A 13762-nucleotide genomic window follows, 5' to 3' on the forward strand; every position below is an offset into this window, starting at 1 on the left:
TCTGCCTGGGACTGGCTGCTCCCAGAGCCAGCTGCCTGCCTCCACATGGCCCTCTACCACCATTTGGGACCTACAGCATTTCTGCTGCCTACTGCCGCGGGGATCTTGCAGCATTTTTTAAAAAAAGAATATTAGTAGTCCTTTCCTCCGTAATGTGATCCGGTCATGATGTTTTATCACAGCAACAGTAACAAAACAGGAGAGAGAGAGAGGAGTATGATAGGAAGTTTACAGAAAAGCATACGTATATTTAGACATAGGATATATACATACTAAACATAAGATATCCAAGCTGATAAGATATTACACACACATACACACACACACACACACACACATATATGATATCCATATATGTATGGGTGAAAGGGGAGATTTACTCTAAGTTATTGGAGACTATGGAGGTAAAGGAGTTCTTCTGTTGTAGACCCAAGTGAGATGAATGTTTGGCTCTACTCTGAAGGCCAGCCACCTCTAGCCCCAGGAACTAATAAATCTTTCTGTTCAAATCTGCAGGTAGAAGGGAAGTTGATGGCAACCCGTCTGAAAGTGCTAGGAAAATGTTTCTCTCATCCCTGAAGGAAGGGTAGCATTTTTTGTTCTGTTCAGATTGACTATATAAAAGGGCCCAGCCACATTAGGAAGGGTGATTGACTTGACCCAGTTGGCTGACTTAAATGTGACTTAAATGGTAAGTCTTATCTCGAAACACCTCCAGAATACTTGACCAAGTCTGTGGTTACCCTGGGCCCTGTGAAGTTGACATAAATGAACTATAATAGCATGTGAGTGCTGTGTGACAAAACATTTCCTGGGGAGACACAACACACATGCTCTCCCCAGTTAGGAGAACTACAGCAGAACAGGGTACACATAGCATCCAAGTCCAACCTGGTGAGCCAATGAGGTTTTTGGGGGTTACTTATGAGAGTAAGGGGTCACAGGATCAGAAATGACTGAAAAAAACAGCAGCATCACCATGGGTGCTTCCCTGTGTTGGGGACCTGCTCTAGCACAGGTCAGAGATCACCAAAGCTGGGAAACCTGGAGCACACTGCTCAGCCTGCGGGCAGCTCAACAGCTGGGTAGACACCTTTCCAATGACTCTGGTGTAAAATCTTCCAGGCAACTCCACCTCTTCCTGCTTCCTCCAAGCAGCTGGTCTGGCCTCAGAGTCTTCTTTGCAGCCTGGCTTGGCAGAAACTTCTTTTCACCTTGGCTTTTCTGAGTCTTTGTAGCTTGGCTGTTAAATGAGAGGGACCCTCTGCTTTTATGGCTTACTCTGGCAGGGGCAGAACACAGTGGATTTGGTCACTTTCAGGGACTTCCTGAAGCTATTTTCAGTTGTTTACTGTCCTGCTTACTCAACTTCCAGGCAGGTTCCAATGTTGCCATCTTGGAGGAAACGGTTAAATAACAAAGAGTTACCTACTAGAAACATTCCGGTTTATGTAACCTCAGCCTTTCCATGTTTTCCCTGGGGAAGAGCAGTTCACAAGCAGGAGGCTGAAACCTCTGGGTCTTAAGAAACAGCAAACACACTCTTCACCAAAGCTTCCCCGACAGCTGGATGTCTGTGGTGGGCTGGCTCAGCTGGGATACCACCTCCTTCCATTCTGAGTTTTATTTCCCTATATTCAGAGCGCATCAGAAGTTGAAGGTGCTTTTCCCAAAGCAATTTTTCTTAGCTGTGATGTGAAGTATTTCTCTGGTATAAACATCACCCTTCAACCCCATCTGAGTTGAAAATCCCATTTCTAATCTTCTTTCTGATTGAGAAATGATAGAGTGGATTTGCTGGGAAACATCTGCCTAGATGACAGCCGCCTGCCCCGAGGGAGCGGCCCTAAAGGAAGTGTGCATTGTTTATGCTTAGTCACCCAGGCGTCTGTTTGAGAAATCACAGCATGGCCTAAAATCTGAGCAAGAGTTGCCGCTCCGCTGATTGGAAAGTTTGTGTCCTGATATTACATTCCCCTTTCCTACTCCATGTCCGTGGATACAGTCATGCAAAAGACCTTGGCAAGAATTTGAAACTTTGCTTTGCTTTTCAGACCAGAGAAAGACAGATCTGGCCAGTCACCATTTGCAGCCAGCTTCTTTCACAATATAATTTGTTTGTTAAGCCCTTCAGTCCTACCAGCATCTTCTAGCCTTATAGCTTATAGCTAGCGGTGAGCTGGGAGCTCTAAATCTTGCCTTGATTCTGGGTGTATTTTTAGCACTGAGATTTTGAAAGCCCATTGGATGGTTCTGACAAGTCCTCAAAAGAGTTGTAAACCATGAGCCCAAGGTCCTTGTAGCCTAACAAGATATTAATCACCTGACACTCTTTGATCTTCTTAGAAATACAGGGTGGAGCCTGCCTGGACTTGCTGGATGCAAGTCTGTACAAGACCCTTAGGAATAGTAAAGCTTACATGGTCCTCTCTTGTGTGATGACCCTCTAACTAGAATTCAACTCAGCTGTGGGGGTGGGTGGTAGGGAAATTTAAGTAAATTTATTCTATGCCCAAGTCTCCCTTGCACCAAGAGACTAAATTATACCATTCATGGCACCTTGAGGATCAGGAAGTGAAGCTACAACAGTGTGGTTTCCGGTGTCTGCAAGGTGAGTGGCAGGGTTCCTCACCAGGGAGTGTCCCTTGAATCTTTGCAATCCCTTCATTTTGGTAAATAGCATCTTCATCTCCCTGACATCATGTCTGTCCCTGCCTCAGCCCTGTAGTATAAAGCCTAAATCCTTAACTCTCAGGGAGCCTGAACTTCCCCTAAGGCTTGTGTTTCAGGCAACACAAAGTCACAGCATTGTCCTAGGTTCAGATAAAAAAGAAATAAATATTTAAAGTACATGAAACATCTTTCAAACCGTTCATGGCTCACCCCAGTGAAGGCTCAAACAGGAAAATATTTACTCAAGAGCAGAAACTTCAAACAAACTGAAAGGTAAGTTTTCTTTGTGTGCTCTGCAGAGGCAGCCAAGGCTGGCTTAAATTGGATAAATGTGACCTTGAGAAATTATTTATATTGTCTCCCTTTTTGATTTTTTTGACCAAGTAAAGTGAGAAGGTATGGATTATTGTCCTATAAGTGAAGGGGTTTCAGTTTTTCCTGTTGGAAAATATAGACAGTGAGTCTGATTTTAGCACTGTTATAAGTCGTGGCAATGTGCTGACATTCTGAGCAGGTCCCTGGCATACAGTGAAGAATGAGTGGGGTGTTGTATCACCAGTGACAGGGAACTGAGTTTTTCCTAGTGGAGGATGGGCAGGAAAACATCTTACCATTCAGTGGAGCATTAGGGAGTATGGAGAGAGAATGGGTGCTTTTGAGATTCTGTATTTTACTCTTAGACACAATCACCCACTGTGGTGGTTTGCAAGAAAATGGCTCCCAAAGGGAGTGGCACTATTAGGAGGTATGGCCTTGCTGAAGTAAGTATGGACTTGTTGGAGGAAGTGTGTCATTGTGGGGTGGGTTTGAGGTCTCGTTTGCTCAAGCTTCACTCAGTGTGACAGTTGACTTTCTGTTGCCTGCAAGATAACGAACTCTCAGCTACTGTCTGCCTCCATGCTGCCATGTTCCGCCATGACGATAATGAACTGAACCTCTGAAATTTTAAGCGAGTCACCCCAATTAAATGTTTTTCCCTTGGTGTCTCTTTAAACTGAGACACCCACTATCTTTCCCAGCAGTTTCTATTCTCTGCCAGGAGCTGCAGTCATACAGCACCTGCTGCATGGGTGCCATTGAGTACAGAGGACAGTTGTCAATCACAGACTCATTTACATAAAGATGAGGCAGATTATCGTCTCCAGTTGGGAGTAAGGAGACTTTAAATTGGAAAGGTTACATCCCTGTCTAAGGTTATCAGATGAATATAGCTCAATTAGGATCCGAACTCAGATTTATCTCCAAATCCCAGGCCTGGATTATAGGTCTCACTATCTGCCTACATGGGTGACATTGTTGAAGTGAATGAAAATTGCTTTTCCCACAAACCATAATCCTTCCAGACTTTTCTGAAGAGCAAGTGAAGGTCTACCACACTTGCCTCAAGGGCCAAACAGTGCCAGAACTGCCAGCTAGGCTTCTGTGGATCAGATATAGCTGTTTTCATTCGGCACCACAAACTCTGTAAACTGGGATTCATAACCAACCCCATTTTAAAGGTCAGGAAACTGAGCTTAAGTAGCTTGCTCAAGTGACAAATGACCACTGGTCTGTTGGACTCCCGGGATGTACAGTAAACCTCTCTGGAATCACAAATGAACACAGGTCTGTTGGTCTCCCAGGGTATACAGTAAACCTCTCTGGAATCACTAGTTCATGCCGTTTTCCACTAGTCTGAGACATGTATAGGAGGTGTATTCTTGGCAACAGTAGACAGGCCCAGGTACTGTCTGCTGGCTTTCCTTCCATGTATTCACGCTCCTTCTTTAGAAACACTATTGTTTCGTTGCTGAATCTATTGCTGCCATGGGGAAAGAGATGACATGCTGGTTCTGATCTCTGAGGGAGAGGGCCAAGCACATTCAGAGGACCGCCATCACTTACTGATGAGGCGTGTTGCTGTTGCGGATGAAGCGGCACACTTCGTGCTCTTATGCTTCCTCAGCCCAGGCAGTAAGCTCAGGCCCTCCTAAACGTCCCTGGATTACATCCAAAGACCCAACCGTCCCAAGATACAGAAGGCAGCTGGCTGACCAACAGATCACACCATTTTACATTAAGCTTTGTATTTCTCTGCAAGAGTACTCCCCGAAGTCATGCCGAAGCTTACCATACAGCAAGTACACAAAGCAGTAACATGGTCACTGTGGTCATTATCAGGAGTACCGGACCAAATGGCATGTAACCTATCTCTGTCCCACTGGTACGCTTCATCCCAACAGCACCATTGCGAAAGGTAGCAGGTCTGGTTGCATACACAGCCGTTCCAAAGGCCAGCATGATAGTAGGTAGGTTGGCTTCATTACAGTCCCTGTGTGTTGTGATCCATCTGCCCTCACTCCCCTTGATTGACAGTGGAACTTCCTTGTGGTCTGTAATTGACAAGGATGTTTGTGTTCTTTCTGGCTGGTGGGTCTCCACAGAAGGAGTAGAGGTATAAAAGGTTGCTGTACAAAATAAAGGTTGCTGTTCTTCAATCCCGGCACCACCCCCACCCCCTGCCAGTCTTGGCTATCCAGGCTGCGCTGGCTCCAGCCCCTGTGGGGTCTCTAACATGTATGTAGCCTATGACCAATAGAAATATTGCTATGTGGCACATGTTTTTGTCTGCACAATATTTATTTTATTCTCTGGGCTAATAAGCCCCAACTGTGGCCAAGAAAATATCAATTACCTAGAAAATAGCATTTGACACCTGATTACAGAGATTTTGCTAAATAATAAAAAAAAGTCAACTTTTCAGCTGAAAGACATCTTTCACTGACATGGATGACTTTTTTGAATTCCCATACAGATCACTCTGTAGTTAAAACAGATTTCAGTTGATGCATGAGGATCTCAGAAAGCAGTATTGGGCCTTGTACTATGGAGCCCCAAGGCAAGGATATGGTTTTCTTCATATGTTTATTCCCTGGGTGTAATATGCCCCCCCTCCACACAGTGAGTGCTTAATAAGCTTCCTGGGTGAATTACACAATGCACAAACAGATGAACAGGTAGCAGAGACGGTCCCTTCTTTAGAGACGCAAATTCTGACAGAAAAGGCAAAAGGAGCCAGAGGTACCCCTCAGAGGACACAAAAACCAAAGTCAGTCCGCACTTGGCCCAGAGGAGGCTTAGCGCTTTCTTGCTTTCTTCACTTGAGAGTTCTCTGAGGACAAGGAGGGCAGAGAGTTTGATGATTCTAAGTGCTGGGGAAACAAAGCCATGATGAGCCGTGTGCCGATGAATTACTTCTCTGTCTGCTTAAAGAGAGGGTAGCTAATAAATACGTGTGTGTGTGTGTGTGTGTGTGTGTTTGTGTGTGTGTGTGGCTCACTGGTAAAGTGGTAATACTGGATTCTGGAGACATTTCCTCCTCGCCAAGTTTCCAGGGACATCTGTGCTTATAGTGTGCGGATCTCCACTAGGGGTCTCCAGCAGCTGGTGATTCGCAGCAGCAATTGGGTTTGCAGGAGGCCTCTCTTTGTCTGCATCCCAGGTGTGGACTCCTCTTTGTTCCCTGGCTGGGCTGCTACCTGCCCTGGGAGCCAGCTGGATGCTCACAGGTACTCTGTAAGGCCACCTAGGACTGTCAGTGTCTGCCTCCAGTTTGCTTGCCTCCTGCTCTCTGAGAAGAGCCAGTGTTTTGTAGGTATCTTGTAAGGAAATAGGGCTTGAACTTAAAAGGGAAATAGTTCTTCCAGCGATGATGTTGATGATGAGGAATTGATGGCAAAGGGACCACTTCAGGCCAGAGTAATTTGCCATAAAATATTTAAAGCTGCCTGACGAACAGCCCCACAATTCTCCCATGAACACCGACCACTGGATTAATCTTGAAAGTGAGGAATATTTCATTCTGTGTTTAGCACAGGGAAAAGGAATGACCTTCCCTGAGAAACACCCCAAAGGATTGCTGAGGGCAGCTCCACACGTTGGGACATTCACCCTGCGGTATGTTCTGTCTGGCTTCAAACTTCAAAGGAACGCTAAAATAAAATAACAGATTACAGCAATGCGAGAGTACCCGGTAAACAATAAATTACAGGAGCGGTACCAGTCCCTGCCGATGGAGAAACAGGGCGAGGACTGAAAACATTTGCGTCATTAGATGTGATTCTTTTGTTTTCACCATTTTGCTTTGTCTCGTTCAAGTCTCAAGTGTCTTTCCATGCCTGTCCACTGTCCTGTTGGCCCCAGAAGTGTTACTCATCGCTCAGTGGTCACAGCCAGACAGGCAAACAGTCATTCAATTCATTGCTCATGTTTTCAGAAGCTCTCTCTTGATAACCTACTGTGTGCATGGCCATGGTAAAGCACACAAAGGCTGGACCGATAACATCCTACCTCTTTCCCCACCCCTTCCAAAAAGCTTTGAATGACCAGGGAGAGAAAACTGTCCCTACACCCAGCATTACCAATGAGACAAGGTGGAACTGCGATCTGCCCATAGGGAGGTGTGGCAGAGTGAGAAGCATTCCACAGAAGAGATGGCTGGGAAATGAGAAGATTCTCTGGACAAAGTGCATTCTGGGTGAACTTTCACCACAGCTCCAGTGGACAACAGGGAGGACCTGGACAGAGACTAGTGCTGGTCCCAAGGTACAGAGGGCACAGTGAGAAAGGTCACAGCTGGGATGGAGTCAACGGGAAGTGAGCAGGAAGGTTTTAAGGTAGGGGCCTGTCCGGCTGCCCAGGTTTGACACGTGGTATTGTAGGCAGCAGGGGAGGTTGTTTCATGAATTTCTGATTTGGTGATAAAATCTGTAATAAGTATATAATCATAGCTGGGGGCTATTAAGATAGCTCAGTGGGTAAGGACATTTGTCTTCGAGCGTGAGGACTGGGATCTGAGTTCAGTTCCTGGATGTGCATGGTAGAAGAATACTTAACTTCTGCAAGCTATCCTCGTGTGCAAGCATTACGTGGGATACATACACATGCATACACACATGCACACATACATACACATACATGCACATGCAGACAAACATGCATACACACATACAGACCTATACACCAGATAAATATAAATAATCCCAAAGAAAGTAGGGGTGTGCTAAGTTAGAGCAAAACGGCAATTTTAAGTTCTCTGTCAGACCACATAGACAAACCGTCGTCCTTCTCCATGGATCTTTTACCATCTGGAAAAAGATGCAGTATTTAAGAAAATTATACCAGATTACATTGGAATTTAACCAATCCCTGATCTTCATAGCATCAATATTCTCATTTCATTGGCAACCAGACTTTTGTAGCGCCATTCAGAAGTGAATAAAAGGCATGAATGAAGGTTTTATTGTTTCACTTGGGGACATGTGCCAGAAGGCCCACCAGTGGTCCCTGCAGCTACTGACAAAGACAGCACTTTGCTTTGGCTCCTGCTTGTTAATTTATGGCATGAACCATCTAGTAGAGAGCCCTAAGCCCCTTGGCCTTTGACCTGGAGAAAGTGAATCTTGATCAGGAGCAGCTAAGCCTGCTGAGTTTCCTCTGCTGGTTATGCATCCCCAGCCCCAAGGTCCCATCAGCTTTCACTGTCAATCCAGAAATTGCTACTTTGTTTGCTCTTGTAAAGAACAGGCTCTGGGCTTACCATCCACCTCCTACCACAGTGGGGCCTTGCTTAAGAACCTCCACTTTGTGCTGCACAGGGTTACCTGTGGTGCCTTCCTGGAGAGAACCCCTCCAACCCTTCATTTATTTGGAGTAATAAAAATAATCTGTTCATTGGGCCATACTTTGATTTCTTAAAAAATATTCATTTATTATTTTCCCTCTTTGTGGGTTTTGTCTGCGTGTTTGCATGTGTACCATGTGGGTTGCTGGTACCCAAAGAAGTCAGAAGAGGGTGCTGGAACACCTAAAATTGGAGTTAAGGATGTTTGTGAGCCACCATGTGGGTGTTAGAACCGGAACCCAGGTTCTCCACAAGAGCAACAGGTGCTCATAATACAGAGGCAACTCTCCACCTCCCCCCTATTGTTCTTGTTACTAACGTTCTGTGAAGGCACATATTACAATCTGCACAAATAGAACCAGACATGTTCTGAGATTTACATTGAATAATGAAGTCCACCACTTACTGCTCAATTTGGAACATAAAACAATGCTCAATTTGGAACATAAGGCCACAAATGAAACATTTCCTCAGTAAATAAGCCACCACTGGTTAGTTATCTTCAGGAGAGAAAGCAAACGTTGTTCAAACCATTGATTCCACATTTCAGGTGAACAACTTATAACCACTTCGGGAATACAGTCTTTAGGCCTGGTACAATATGGCTTCACACTGAGTATCTTTTTTTTTTACGCTTAACAACACTCTGTATTATCAGTAATAGAAGTGGAGAAACAGCCTGAATCCAGACATTTGCTGACATCCTAGATGAACAGGTGGCAGAACTGAAGTTAGAACACGGATTCTGATTTTCTTCAAAGCCCAGATAGTAACGATCCTGTGGCCGTGTTCATCATCTAAAGATCTGGAGGACTTTGTAAATTACTAGCCCAACGACTAAATGCCATGTTGTGTCTTGAACTCTGGGTGTCCGAGAAGTTCTAGTCTCACGGAGGTCAAAGGTCAAGATTATGTCGGGCAGCTGTATGTCCCCAGAGGACTCCAGATGAGGTCATACCAAGTTTGTACTGCTCTCCAAAAGCGGGTAGGAACGGTCAGACTTGGCAGCATTGAGATCCAGTTTCCCTAGGCAGATCTGTCTTAAAGAGCCCTGTAAATGTAGGCCACTGGGGTGCAGATCAGTGTGACTGAAGAGGCCCCCCAGGCTACAGCCCTTTAGCAAGTCCTTTCTTTTTCCCTAAACAAATCAACAAACAACCAGGGGTGGGAACACTTGTTGGGGCAGTCACAGTGGGATGGCATCCTGGAGGGGAAATTTAAAACATAATTTAAATCAGGTAGAAAATGTGGCGTGAGCGCGTATTGGGATCATTTAACATTTATTATTCACTGTATATGAGGTCTGCTGCAGATGTGGAGGCCCCCAGGACCCGGCTGCTGTTTCTGAGTCACTCCTGATAATTTTCAAATGGACTATGTCCTTTTAGTCATGTTTTTGCAAAACCGTGCTGCTCCCAATGCGAACACTTTCCGTTTTGCTTCATAATGAGAGTACTTTCATTCCTTTAATGTTTGCTTTCTTCCCTTTGATCTGACAATTTCTGTTCAAATTTCACAGTTTTCTGTAGCTTCAGGATTGAAAGAACCGATTACCCTGCTGGGAGCGTGAAAAGGATTTAAAAAAAATATATCTGCATGACATTTCCTCCCAGTGAAATTAATTTAGGTTTAAATACAGGAGGATGGCGCACACCTGCTCCAGTCTGTCTCGCACACACCTAGGCAGTTCTTTATCCTGAAACGATACAGTTGCACCCGCTGCAACCTGAGGTTTTGTGAGGATCCTTTCGACGGGCAGGGGACCTCTTTCTTTGTTTAAGTCTGATGCTACCTTTGGGATATCTCTATTTCTTTGAAGACCTGTCTCAGAATTCCAGTGGACTTTCTGGGCAAGGTCCCTGCCAGTGGCTGGGGGACTTCAGTGTAGCCAGATGGGATTCCTGGGTGCTTTAGGTGATGCTACTTTGGCAGGGCAGGAACCTTTGGCTCTTGAGCAACAAAGGGCAAATTGGAGGTTGGTGGAAGGGGCACTCCCCAGCCTTGGTGGCATCCTGGCCTGCTTCTGCCCAGCACCTAGTCCTCAGTGACTCCGCCTTCGCCTTCTGGGTTCCCCACCCCCGCTGTGCGGCTGCTCTAGAGCTAGGAGCTTGCTGCGAGTCCCACTACCTTCCTCCTAAGACCCCTCCATATCCCCTTCTAACTCGGGAAGCAGCGCTGTACACTACTGCTCGGCCCGCCTTGCGTCCCTGGCGGCGTGCCCAGCACCTCGGGGCAAGCTCCCATTCCAGTCTGGTCCCCACCCCGTGGTCCTCATCCTCCCCCTGCAGCCAGGGGCTCAGGAGCTGTCAAGCCCGCGGAGCCGATTCAGCCCGGAGCGCCGGCGTTCCTCTCCTTCCTTTGTGTGCGCGCGAGCCGAGTTGGGGCGGAGGGAGAAGGGGGGAGGTCGCTATCTATCTGTCTCCCCCGCCTTTTCCCGGGCCGCTCAAAGTGAAGCGGCGGCGGCGGGATCCCGAGAGCCGGTGCGGGGAACCGCGGGACGCCCAGGTTCCAGCAGCGCGCGGGAGCGGGCCCGCGGCAGGGAAGGCGGGGACGGTGAGAGCGGCGGTCCCATCCTCCCACCCAGCCGCCTTGGCCTCGCTGCGCCCCTGCCACCCCGACGCCCGCAGCGAAGCGCGCCCAGGCGCCGAGAGGGACGGCGAGCACGAATAAATAGCGGCGGCGGCAGCGCGTCATCTGGCGGAGCAGGAAGTGCAGGCAGAGTCCGGAGGCCGGTGCTTCCCGCGCGTCCCCAGGACTTTGCCATGGGCTGGGGGCTGCGCGGGCTGCGAGCAGCCAGCCAAGGGCAGCGGCGACGCCGCCCGCACTGGGACTGAGCGAGCAGTGACGCGCGGCACCGAGATGGCAGCGTCCAGCAACTCCAGTCTGTCCGGTTCCTCCGTGTCCTCTGGTGAGTTTCAGCGCGCTGTCGCCCGTGTGGGGATGGAGAGTCTACCTGTGGCCGTCCCGCCTGCTCCAGGAGAGCGGCACGGGACAAGGACGTCCCGCGGGACACTTGTTAGGGTGTCCGGCATCCTGGTGCCCCAGCACCTCCGCGCCTGACCTGTGACAGGGCAGAGGTGGGACGCACTGGCGTCCTAGGCGTGCGGTCCAGGCAGTCTGGGGCTCCCGGAGAGCGAAAGCAGCAAGGCAGCCTCGCACTTTCTGCACAGCTGGAGCAGGGGCAGGCGCCGTGAGGAAGGTGAGGGCGAAGCTAGGGCGCCCGAACTGCCTTCCTGCCTGCTACCATTGATACCCAGCGCCAAGGCAGAGGGTGCAAACCCTTGCTCCTTGCAGACTCGGATTTCTTTGTTTGTTTCAGAAATTAGCTCCTTGGAGACACTCGCTTGGGGCATGGGTTTGAGACAGCAGCCAGGAGAATGTGTCTTGCTCTTCTGACTGAAGTGAGATTGTGGAATGGAGGTTAAGCCCAGCCTATCGGACTCATGGCATATTTACTGTGTGTGTGTGTGTGTGTGTGTGTGTGTGTGTGTGTGTGTGTGTGTGTGACAGAGAGAAGGAGAGAGAATGTGTGTTGGGGGGGGGCTCTAGACATGTTCTTATAGTACTCTATAATTTTACTTTCAGGGCTTCTGATTATTTTCCGTGTTAAATGTGGTTGGGTGAAAGAAGGGCTTTCAGCTTTTGTATGGTTGATCAGCAGGTCTAATTGAAGAGAAAAAAAAACTGATAATGAATGCGAAAGCATGAGAACCAATGGAGGCAGTCCCACTGGTTTCTGAACATGACAGGTTTCTAATCAGAATGATGCATTAGACTCAGCTCCATTACCCTTTTGGTCATTGAAAACTTTAATAAGAACCCCTGAAGGGGTGGCTAGTAAAACATTCTGGATTACAGAATTCAAGGGTCAACATGGTCTTGAAGTCTAGTGGGAATGTTCAGTGAGTGTATTAATATCGTACGATGTCCTGTTGGGTTCTTTTTATTTTTCTCCAAAGTTTAACCTCTGAGCAGAGGAGAGACCCAGCACTGGACAGGAAGGCAGGCATAAAGGGAACCATGACTATGAATGTGTAACTAATCAAATCCTAAACACAAGGTAGGACTGTGACCAAGTGCAGTTGTGATGGCTCAACAAGGTGTTCTCCAGAAAGGTATCCACTGTTTGTGTGTGAGAGAGTAGGGGGGAGTTAGGTTTAGTTGCAGGGAAATGACACTTCCGTTAATGATTGCTGACAGCTAATAAAAACAGCATTGTTAGGTGTCCCGTAGTTTGAGCTGCTGGCGGTAGCGGCCGGTGGGCAGAGCAGTCAGCTCCTATTAAGAGCAGCAACAAGTTGACCGCCTGTGGTTTTAATTCTGAGAACTCAGCAAATGCTACGGCTTATTTTTAGTACCCTCAAACCACTGCTGCTGCGTTTCAATTCATTTTGGTTGACTAACATTGAATTTAAAATGCAGAGCTGTTGGCTTCTTATTAGCACATGGTTCTCCCTCTCCAAAGACTGCCCAGTGGATGAACTGAGCGGGAAGGGGTAGCAAAGGGACACACTGGCAAGGACTAGAAGTATCCTTGCAGGATACACTAGAGGCATGGATTATAGATGCCGTGGCATCTGAAATTTCAGCTCTTGGTACCGCGTAAGCAGTCTGATGGAACAATTCTAACTCAGCCCTGGGAAGACTCTGCTGCTTCGAGAAGCCTGGCTAAGCTTTAGAGGGTGGTAATTGTTGTGCAGAAAGGGCAGGCATACTCACCAGGGCTTTCTCTACTGTCTTCTGGACCACTATTTTGAATCCTGTTGGAAACTGGGAAATTGCGTGAAATCAGACATGCAAAAACATGGACACGAATCTATTTCCTATTTCATGTAAATCAGCCTGACCTCTGGGCTTAGGCACCTTTGTTCACCAATTCATCAGACACTTTGTCTTGCAAAATATGGAATCATAGTTCTTTTTAAGCACACTTACCATTGTGTGGATAATGAATAATTCAGAGGACACAGGCAATTCACACCTGTGAGAGGTGTTGAGCAGGAAAGAATAGAGCCTGTTTCTCAGAGCAGCTGGGTTCTCTCAGGCAGAGGCCAGAGTCTGAAAAAGTAGGGCACTCCATAAACCCATTAGTCACCAATCTGAAGGGCCAACTGTGGGCCAGGCTTGAGCTTCAAGGCTTAGTAAGGGAGATAATTCTAGCTTTCTTTGTAGCTCCAAACTTCTGAGATCATTGTATTTGAATCCTGGCTCCACTGCTGACCAGTGAGGCATCTTGAGGTGGGTTACTTAATTCTTTCCTAGCCTCAATTTCCTCATTAAGTCAGTATGCTGAATCTAATGCATAAGAGCACTTGATGTAGAGGTTGGGAAGATGGCTCAGTGGTTAAGAGAGATTGCTGTCCTTGTGAAGGATCTGAAAACTCAGAGCAACCTGTTAACTCCAGGGGATCTGATGCCCTCTTCTAG

General features: G+C 47.3%; 1 protein-coding gene across 1 annotated transcript in view; it reads left to right on the plus strand.

Moving 5' to 3' along the window:
* The first annotated feature begins 10831 nt into the window (after nucleotides 1–10831).
* Nucleotides 10832–13762, plus strand: part of Chn2 (chimerin 2) — a 279816-nt gene continuing 276885 nt past the window's right edge. The window contains exon 1 of the mRNA XM_013351372.2: nucleotides 10832–11243. Coding sequence (XP_013206826.2) covers nucleotides 11195–11243 — 49 coding nt within the window. The 5' untranslated portion in view covers nucleotides 10832–11194. The remainder of the gene's footprint in view (nucleotides 11244–13762) is intronic.

This window comes from Microtus ochrogaster, linkage group LG3 (genome assembly GCF_000317375.1).
Source record: "Microtus ochrogaster isolate Prairie Vole_2 linkage group LG3, MicOch1.0, whole genome shotgun sequence".
NCBI classification, from domain to species: Eukaryota; Metazoa; Chordata; class Mammalia; order Rodentia; family Cricetidae; genus Microtus; species Microtus ochrogaster.